This window comes from Mycetomoellerius zeteki, unplaced genomic scaffold (genome assembly GCF_001594055.1).
Source record: "Mycetomoellerius zeteki isolate Tzet28-1 unplaced genomic scaffold, Tzet1.0 scaffold199, whole genome shotgun sequence".
NCBI lineage: Eukaryota > Metazoa > Arthropoda > Insecta > Hymenoptera > Formicidae > Mycetomoellerius > Mycetomoellerius zeteki.
In genome coordinates this window covers 153,168-164,497 of record NW_017256946.1, presented here as the reverse complement: position 1 = coordinate 164,497, position 11,330 = coordinate 153,168, and the positions used below count along the sequence as shown (strand labels likewise).

Here is an 11,330-nt window from a genome sequence, read left to right as displayed (position 1 = left end):
TATATAAATAAAATGTAACGTTTTAGAAATCACGGTCACATGTAAAATGCTATAGATTATCGTATAACATCAATGATAAGCATGCAACAAAGTTATTTCTTAGGACACGTGGCACGCTGCAATCTATAGGCACATGTTCGCTAAAATATTTACACAATGTCAATGGCGATCGAAGATATGTTAATTGATTTCCCAATAATTTGTCAAGGATATGTAATTGCAAAGAAGATATATAAAAGCATCGTAAGAATTGAATCATTTCTTTCCGTATTTCTTGAAACCGTACAACTTTTGTTTAAAAAATTTTTTTTCTATCTTTTATACTTCCGACGATATTTGCCTCGAAAGAAAAATACTGTTTTTTTTTTTTCAAAAGCGTGTTTCACCCCTTAAACATGAGTTAGAGCACGTATAAAAATATACGTGTCTCTTAGATTTTCGTGTTTAACAACATATTTCATCGAGAATCAAATTGGTTTCGGACAGTTGTGAATCTTCTCTTTGTAAGAGTTATACAGAATGACCCATTTTAATCTATCACCCCAAATATTTCCGTTCCCTTGCATTTTACAAAAAAATGTTTCAGACAAAAGTTGTATGGTTTCAAGGAAGCCATAAAATGGTAACATTGGTTTGACTTTGGATAGTCGCTTAAAAATCACATGAAGGTCACCTTTAATTTGTTAAATTAAACCCACTATTTTTCATTACATATTCTTGTAGCTTACCTCGAGAGCTTTCCAAAACACTATAATAAAATATTTTTTCATTAAGTATTTTTCGAGTTATAAGGCTCGAAAGTTACAGTACAGCCGGCATTAACATTACGCAAGTTGTCCGACCGACGAGACGGCTACAACCTCTTGAATGTTGTTCAGGATCATGTCCTGGATAGTATTTGTCAAGATCAAGACCATTGGTGATTGTACCTCTTATTTTCATTTTTACGTAAAAATGAATTTTTAGTGCAAAAATGAAAATAAGAAGTACAGTCTGCCATGGCCTTAATCTTGACAAATACAACTTTTATCTGAAACATTTTCTTGTAAAATGCGACGGAACGGAAATATTTAGGATGATAGATTAAAATGGGTCACCTTGTGTATACCTATAACGGAGAGAATTTTTTCTTAGAATTTACCCTGAAAATATGACAGTCGTGGGATAACATTGTATTTCGAAGAATTTTAATATACATCTGTCTCATTCATTAATAAAACTACAATAAAGTATAAAATAAGTTTGATCAATTTTACTGAAGTTTATGGTAAAAATCTTTGAAATATTGTATTGTACAACAGTACCATATTTTCAGGATAAATTTTAAAAGAAAATTCTCTCGCTGTATTATAATTTTAGTAGAACTCACAGTTACAGAACTTATATACGATATTCAGACATAAAATGACTAATGCGATAACATTTCAGAAATTTTAAATGTTTATGTTTTATTATAATTCCAATTTGCTTGCATTATTTTTTTAATATATTATTTTCGTAGAACAAATATATGTATGTTGAATATATGAATAATACTCTTATCATAGTAATTTATATTTTTTGTTAATTTATAATTTGTTAAAAAATTAAAAAAATATAGTAGGATAGAGCGGGGCTATTTGAGTATAGGGGCAAGTTGGTCAAATGCAAATATCTAAATAACCAAAATATATATAGATATGTCTATGCTCGCGTAATGTAGCACAAAGATAGTGATTACTGTACCTTAATATAATAATCTGTGTCCGGCTGTCAACAGCCAAATACGTGCGCTTTTTCGTTTTTGTATATCAAAAATAAAATTATTAGATGAGTATTCTTTTTAGTCTACATGGTAATTAAAACAATTGATAATAATCAAATGTGTTTTTTGGATATAAGTTGTTATCGTATTTTTTAACTTTAATGTTGCTATTTTATTTACAGTTTTTCAGTTATAAAAAAGTATTTCAGTCAATACCGATATGGGCTTGTTGGGCCAGTATCTCATAGCTAATAAACTCAACTGCTTAAATGAAATCTGTCTTTATCAATGCTTTTTATTCTATGTTAACGATTAAACATATATTTTACGTTTAATTATTATAAAAGAGTAAAAATTTTAGTTTTTCTAATTTTGTTAATTAAAGCATTTAAAAAGAAAGAATATTACAAATTATTATATTTAAGATGCAAATAATAAAAATTTGATTAATATAGACATAATCCTTTCATGTTTTTAATAATATATAACCTCATTAAACGATTATCTTCATGGTTTATCCTTCAAGGATACTCAACATGCCTCATAGATGGGGCATATTGGTCCACTTTGCATCCTTGTAATTAACATAATTTTTTTCTTATTTACGAATTATATTAAGGATTTATAAGTACTTAATTATTGAGCCAGATGAACATGCAACGTTTTAAAGCCATTTACCATTAGTCTATCATAATTGTGTAAAGATTTATAATAATTTAAAGAAAAAATGTCACAACTAGTCCCGCTCTATCCTATAATACTTTTAAAAATATATAATACATATTTTTTAAATGATTGATACATAATTCCAAAAAATATATTTTAATGTAATATATAATTATATAATTACATATATATATATATATATACACAATATTTCAATATATAACAGATATATTTTTAATATAGTCCTAGCTATAACAAATAAGACATATTAAAGAAAAAACTTACAAAGTATAGCGAGTATCACAACTGTTATGGACAAGGCACCCACCAGAATGAAAAAAATTATCAGCGATAGATTGGAAATCTTACTTTTCTTCTTGAAACTATAAACATAACAGGTCTAGTTAGCGGAGACTCTGATTGATCTACTTACAGCGAACAAATGTATGTTCTCAATTTAATTAATTATTATCGAGAGAAAACTGCCATCTCGCTTTCTTACTAACAAAGTTTTCCTGGAGCTGATCGCTACCAGATGATTTTGGCTTCCGACCAAGTAAACGGACCCTTCATCCTCTGAAAAAAGAAAAAATATGAAAACAATAGTAACCGTTAGTGAGACAAATTACAATATCATTTCAAAAAGCAGCAATTATAACGTAAAGTATAACCGCAAAAATCGTCCGTTCTTTGGGTCATCAATTTTGGAACTGAACTGTGTGCCAAATTTTACCTTATATTCAAACATTAATCACAAAGAAGTTTAAAGATGAGATGACAATTATTATCAGAGCTGGAAGGGGTGGAATCGACGGATTTTCGTGTAGACGTAATACGTGACCCCCCTCCCCTCCAACTAACAATTGTCACCTCAACCTGAAACTTCTTTTTAATTAATATCTTATTGTAGAGTATTATTTGGCATACAGTTCAGTCCAAAAATTGAAGGCCCAAAAAACGGACGAAAAAAAAACCTTTTTTGCGGTCACTCTTTAACCTGTATGTTTAAAAAATAAGTACTCTTTCATTGTCTGTATTGTTATTATTTTTAATACTAAAGTCTAATAATTTAAAATAGATAGAGGAGCCAATTCGTAAGATGTACGTGCAAGTGTATGTTAAATAATTTTTTCGTGGATATATTATATGAATAGTAATATGAACGGTATTTTTATTTCGAGCCGAATATCGTCGGAAGTATAAAAGATGGAAAAAATTTTTTAAACAAAAGTTGTACGGTTTCAAAAGTACTTCAATGTTGTGAAGAAAAACAAATTTTTTTAAATTTTTTGTTAACAATTGTTGAACAAAAAAATTTTTTTAATTTTTTTCGGTATTCGGCTCTAAATAGAAATATCGTTTTTCTTCAAAGGGGTGTTTCACCCCTATAAAAAAAAATACGTGTCTTAGATTTTCGTGTTTAACAACATATTTCATGGAGAACCAAATCTGTTCCGGACAGTTGTGAAACTTCCCTTGTTAGTTACATTTCTTCCAATAACTAGTAACTAATATAACAGTTACTTTTACAGTTACTTTACATTTTAAACTTATTTGTCAATTTAATATGATTGGTTAAAATGTGAATATTGATTAAGGCTACGGTCCATTTGAGGCTACAAATGCTTCGAAGTATTTTTTGATCGATCAGTTTGTAAAATTCTTTCTTTCAATTGGTTAATCAAATACTTCGAAGCATTTGTAGCGCTAAGAGTGCGTTCCACTTAACATCCGCAATGCTCATGTATATTATTTCATTGTTTAATATTTGTAATGGCGTTAATTATTAAATGCATATTATTATTTCGTCCATTATTTGAGTTATCTTGCGTATATTCCCGCGGAATTACAGGAATTTTTCAATAAAATTGTATTGTAAATAATTTTTTTCTTTGATAGCCCTAATGATATCGATGTCACTCATATTGTTTGTCATGATAACAAAAAAGTAACTGAAAAGTTTGTTTACTGAAAAGTAACTGAAAACTTTTTTAGTAATTGTAATTGTAACGAGTTAATTTTTAGTCTCGGTAACTTGGAACTGTAACTAGTTACTTTTACAAAATAACTTTTCCAACCCTGACTTCGCACTATACTGACTAGATGGGATAGGAACAAATATATAGATCAATATACTCATAAAAAATTGTATATATCAGATGGCATTCTACCGAGAGCTTATGGGTTGTCAAAGGTACACAAACAGGGGAATCCATTGAGAGTAATTGTGTCGTGCATCAACAGCCCGCTTTAACATCTTGCTTCATTTTTACACGATATTATTGAACGTAGCATTCCCAAACATTTCAGCTATATAAAAAATAGCTATCAACTAATTGAAAAAATCAATGGCTTGTCTGTTGTTGCGGATCACAAACTGATCTCGTTGGACGTGGTATCTATATTCACCAATGTTCCCAAAGAACTAGCTTTGAACAGCATTAAGAAAAGATATAATTTTATCACCACAATTACGCCCATTCCGATGAAAGAATATGTTTTAGCGATTTCACTAATCTTAGACTCAACTTTTTTCACATTCAATGGAACAATCTACAAACAGATCTTTAGTACACTCATGGGCTCACTCCTGTCCCCGATTTTAGCGGATATTGTAATACAGGACCTCGAGGAGGTTACACTTGCGAGTATTGACACAGGTCTAGCATTTAATTTCAAATACGTAGATGATATCATATTTACGGCTCCAGAAAAATTATTAGAGAAAATCTTAACAAATTTTAATTCGTATCATGAGAGATTAAAATTCACCATGGAGATTGGTGCGATGACCGCATTAACTTTCTCGATGTTACCCTGGTTGTGGAGAATATAGTAGCATTATATTCGACTTATACAAGAAACCCACAAATTCCGAGAGATATCTCAACTTCCATTCAAACCACCCAATAGAACATAAAAAATCGGTTATCATAGGCTTATTAAACAGAATTTTGCTGTTGTCACACACACATCTTCGGTTTCACGTCAAAAACATAAAATCGATCGAGACTCTTTCAAATAATGGATACCCATTAAATTTTTTATTTTCTATCATCAACAAACGAATTCACAATCTTTCGAGGAACACGAACAATAATAAAAGAACGTAATATATTTGTAATCCTTCAAACTGCGCGCCGAATTGGTTTTCTGGACTTATAAACGCAATTAAAACTACTGGAATAATATCACGAATTAAATTAAATTGACAAGCAATACCTACTTAAATAATTTTGATGCACAATCAGGCATCATATTAGTAAGATGTTAATGTGCTGAAAAAACTATAAATAAATTTATTAATTTGTATCGTATAAATATAAAAATATGCTTTGAAGAGATTTTGAGTGTATTTAATTACCTTCTTAATACAAATCCAAAAATAATATCAAAATTTTCGGTTTTTTATTTTTCAATATTTTATGTACACAGTAAATAATATTTTCTCCGAGTAAGCAATCAAACATATACTTGCTAGATATCAAAGAAATAAGAAAAGTTACGCATTTAAAAAAAATTTTTTTTTGCACTTACCAGTTCATTGAATCTGAAGATGTTCAATAAATTACACTTTCAATCTATATAACACAATAGCTTTATTTTATTTGGAAAAAATTTTAAAATAATAATAATTTCCTGAGACATAATTTTACGTTGTTGAAACTTGCAAAAAGTGTAAATTCGTTTTAGAAAAAAATATACAACTGAAAAACATTAATTTTCATCACAAATGCGACTTGCGCGACTTCTGCATTTTTTTTTAATCTGAAAAAATTTCAGTAACTATTTTTAACCATAAGGAACAAATGATTTCAAGAAGGCGGCTGAAAAAAAATATTTTGAATTTTATGAACTGCCCTAATGTATATGTATATATATATTATTTCCTAGATAACATTTGTAATAGGGGAGAGTGGTCTAAATCGGACCGTGTTCTAAATAGGACCTTTTTAATTTAAATGAATACGGTTAAGCAGATTTGCGTACTATTTATAATGTAAAGTCTTTATAAGACACCGAACATGTGATAGCAGTTTTACAGTTCTCTGTCATAACATTCATAAAATAAAGGCAAATATGTATTTTCAGCCATCGTGCGAAAATTTTTTTAAAAAAGAAAATCCTTTAAATCATTACTTAAAAGGTGTTAAAAATTTGAAAAGTAATTGATTTAAGATAATTAAAGAGTGTAAAATTAAAAAATATTAAGCATTTCGTGATCACTTTTGCGGTTTATTATAAAATTTGTTCCAAAGTTCGAAAGGACCCGTGTCCAAATCGGACAGTACAGTGAATAACTTATAGGCCTGGTTGTAGTACTGGTGATCGGCTGACTAGATCTGGTCCAAGCAATTAAATCAGTAAAATATCATGAGTCTCATCAGACTCAGATTAGTTGAGTTTTATTGATTTCAATTATAATAATATAAACAGTCAGTATTTTCTTTTTCCGAAAAAAATGTTTATCTTTGACTGTCAAATCGCTCGTTTTTACTCAATACTAAGAAAAATACATTAAAATATTTTAAAATTCTATCTAAAAATCCATAAAAATAGGAGTTTTCGATTTGAACCAGGGGATGGTCCGATTTGGAACCGATAGTTCTAAATCGGACCGGAAAAAGCGTTTGTACATTTTCCATTATAGTTTAACACAAGTGAGAGATACGTCAAAATAATCTCAAGCAAAAATGAAGGGAATTAAATGATCTTTCCAACAGCACCTTCGATTTTACGATCGGACTTTATTTATGCCTTATAGAGAGCAAAAACTGCAAATAGATCCGATTTAGACCACTCTCCCCTAATATTAATTCTTAAGTAATAAATAAAATTAATAACAAACTTAAAAAATTAGTTAATTTTTCATAAATAAAAAAATTATATGTGTACACGTATTTTTTAGTTTAAATAATTTTCAGTTTATTTTAACTTTATATCTTTTTTTTAGGAAAGCAATTTATTAAATTTAAATAATAATTATCACTAAAAATAGAGTAAAAAATTTGCAAATAGCAATTACCTCTATCACATACAAATACAATACATTTTTTATTTATTATAGGAAACTATGAAATTTTGTATTGAAAAAAATTAATATTTTGTTTTATTTTTTGTAATGTTAAAACTATTGAGCGATCTACATTTATTAACAGAGATTTCTATCTTCACATATAACCTAGTTTTGTTATCGCATATCAAAATAAGGTCATCTTAGCGTTCAATAAGTGAAAAAAAGCAATAAAAAATAAAATCAAAGTTTTTCTTTGGATAATATCAAAATTGATTATTAATTTTTGTTTCTTTTAATTAATCAAAGCATTTTAAATAAATGGAATTTTTTTATAGATATATATATAATTTCTACATAATTTTCAATATTACAATTAATAATAAAATTTTTTGCGCAATATTATTAATTTATGCATCTTGAACAAATAATGCTTTTATTATTAATAACAAAAACGACAATAAAAATGTATTTAAAATAATTATGCTAATTAAATAAACACAAAATAAAAATTTTAGCGATAAAATAGGATTTACGTAACTACATTTTTTTACGCAACTTTCAACTGTGCTTTTTTCGTATTCTTTTCTGTTAGATTTATTTTGATAAATATTTGTTTTATTTCTGAATATGGAAAGTATAAAAGAATACAATTTTAAAAAGAGACGTTATTATATAAAAATTGAAAAAGTAATCTGTAATTTTGCGGTTAAGTTTATATTATTATATTATTTTTCCATTATTGTTACTTTTGTTATTATCCGTGTATTATATCCGTAGTCCCAAAAGCAAGAATAACAGGCTCGTAATGTAAAAACTGCGGAAACTTTTCTTGACTTCAACTTTAAAATATCACCGGTTACGAGAATATTATCGAGTTATATACATACATACGGTGTACCGGAAAAGAAAAGTTAGGTATACAGGCTAGCATATAAAAATATAACTTACTGCTCTCGTTGTTCATGCTGAATGATTCACTGATAGGGTTGAACTGACGACACTGAACACCGAGTCGAGCCAGACAGATAACGTCGAATGTCCATACGTTCACATTTTCCCATTGGTTCTTGTTGTATGTCATCGTCGAACCAATAACAACGACGATCAAACGGCAATTTTCCCTTCCTATCCGCGCAAGGGTCTATGACTTTTGAGTGAAAAGAATTGTATTTAGAGTTTATATTTTTCAAATAATACTATGTAAAGTTTATTAAAAGAGATTATCAGGATGATATTAACAAAGTCTTACATATATCTTTATTACACCTCACTCCTTCACACACACACTCACAGTATATACCGTGAAACGCAACTTTCGTTCGAAAAGCAAAAAGAGAGAACCCATGCAGCGCACAGAAACTTGCAATAACGTTGCAGAAATGTTGCAATATTGCAGATTGCGCTGTAATATCGTTGCAACATTGTAGGTATTATGAATTGTAATATATTATAATACATATTACAGCGCAAGATTTTACAAATCTTGCAGCATTATTACAGAGACATTAAAAGACATTTTGGTTTTTGAGTAATGAACTGCTGTCATACGTGGGAACATACGTCAATTACACGTTACAAAATTGTTAATTATTTCCATTAATTTGTGGCTTCTGCACACTGGACGCGGAAACGCTTGCCAAAATGCGACGCAATAACCAATGAACATGTTAGGAGCTGTAAGCTTATTAGTTATCGCGTCGCATTTTACCGCGCGGGAAAGTACGTTTCCACGTCCGGTGCGAAAGCCATTAGGAATTAGGTATAGTGTTCGTTGAAACATTTGTTGTCGTCGCTGCGTGACAAGATTTTTCAAACTTTATAATCAACTTTCATCATTTTTTGGAATATTTAAATTTAAAAAATTCTTTGATATTGTAAAGAAAATGATATAGAATGCATAGAGTTTCATATTATTTCCATTTCGCTAGTTAACGTGTATAAAAGAGGCGTACCTGCATAAAGTGTAAAATATATGTCTACATATGTAAAATTTTAAAAATATATATACCTGCATATAAAATTTACAATTAAGTATAAAATATAATAGTTATAATATAAAATATATATATTGATTAGTTGATTAGGTTTTTTCTGCATTTTTAAAATTTATATCACAAATTGTATTTCAAATTATATTCAGTAATAACAAAAGAATTATTTTTAATAATAGTTGCAAATACATTGCGCTGCAACATTGCTACGACATTACAGCCCAATCTTGCTGAAGATGAACATTTTTATGATGCTAGTATCATAATGATACATTACAACAATGTTGCAAATACATTGCACAATCTATTTGCAATATTACAACATTGCAATGAAATACATCTGCAATCATTTTGCAATCTTTTTGCTATATGGATTTTGATTGATACTTAATTTCATATGTAAAAGAAAAATAGGATGAACTTCCGAAAACGTTAAACGCCCGATTGTCATGAATTTTGGCAGAAATACTATAAATGATGTCACATGAATGCCCTTAAGTGGATTTTCACCGACACGAAGGTTTAATGCCAAAAATATCTACACAAAGTTGTGTATCGTAATTATATATGGTAATTATTTACATTAAGGGACATCGCGCCGATGACCTTGACCTTGACAATATGTTGACAAGGTCATAACCCTAAGTGATCTCCAACTGGTTTTAAATAGCGGTCACTGTTCGTTAAAAAGTTATTAACAAAAAGTTTGAAAAATGATCTCTCTTTTCTACTATAGGAAACAGAAATTTTCTGCTTTAAAATACATTTTACGATTTTCCACGCGAACGACTTCCACCCCATCTCCTCTCCCCTCTGCCTAGGGACGCGCGACTTCCAACTTTCCAAGCAAAGCGACTTCCATCCTATATCTCCCTACCCCCTATTTAGGGACGCACGACTTCCACGCAAAACAACTTTTTTTCCCCCCCCCCCCCAATGGCGGATTTAGACAGAGGCTCACGAGGCCCGGGCCTAGGGGCGCCATCTTTCTAGGGGTACAGGAGCGCAACCCTTCTAGAGACTTTATATTTGTACAGGATTGCCAGTTGTGACGCATTTTTGCCAATGTGGCACCTTGAAGTAGTGCTTTGGAGCACAAAAATAAAATCTTGATGTTTCGATGAAAAATTGAAACCTTTTTTTTATTGTTTATTTGTCTGAAAGGGGTGCCAAGTGTCTTAAAGGGGCGCCAAGAAGTACAGGTAGGGTGAAAAAATGTGTAAATCCGTCACTGCCCCCCTTCCCTGCTTCAGAGGCGTCTGACTTTTCACGTGAAATGAATTTCATTTTACTCCCCCCCCCCCTCCCCATCTAGAAGCGCATGAAAATGGGGTAGATCTTGTTGGAGATCAAGGTTAATATCAAAGTCTCTCAGAAGTAATTTAGAGTGAGCTATGTAAAGATAATCCATTCAAGTGATATATAACTTTATTCAAACGTTTTTTTGCATTAAACTTCATTGTGAAAATCCATTTAAGGGCATTCATTTGACGTCATTTAGAGTGTTTCAAAATTCATGAAACTCGGACGTTTTGACGTTTTCGAAAGTTTATCCGAAGTATATTTGAAAACTTGCACTAGCTACTTTTCTGATGATACTCATATCTTCGATTGAATCTATTAGGAAGGTCTTTTTTTCCTAGGAACCAACTAGAAATACTATTAAAGACGACAATCTGTGGATAAATTTTCATGTTTATCAAATGGTTTCCGTAAATCTGAAAATAATTGAAGAATGTAGATATTGACTGTTTTTTGATTGTCAATCTAATAAATAAAATATTAAATTTATGATTATGTAGATCATTATTATACAAATGTTTTATAAATAAGTATATATTTACAGTATAATAATAGATATTATATACCTTTTTTCCATGCATTATTTGCATAATTGATTGATCATGAACGA

General features: G+C 29.8%; 1 protein-coding gene across 1 annotated transcript in view; it reads right to left on the bottom strand.

Annotated features, from left to right (window-relative positions):
* The window catches only part of LOC108722187 (neprilysin-11-like), a 23,604-nt gene extending 15,096 nt beyond the window's left edge, over positions 1–8,508 (bottom strand). Inside the window, exons 1-2 of the mRNA XM_018447166.1 lie at positions 8,376–8,508; positions 2,917–2,986 (exon numbers count right to left, since the gene is read on the bottom strand). Of these exons, the coding sequence (XP_018302668.1) occupies positions 2,917–2,986; positions 8,376–8,508 (203 nt within the window). The remainder of the gene's footprint in view (positions 1–2,916; positions 2,987–8,375) is intronic.
* Positions 8,509–11,330: the final 2,822 nt, after the last annotated feature.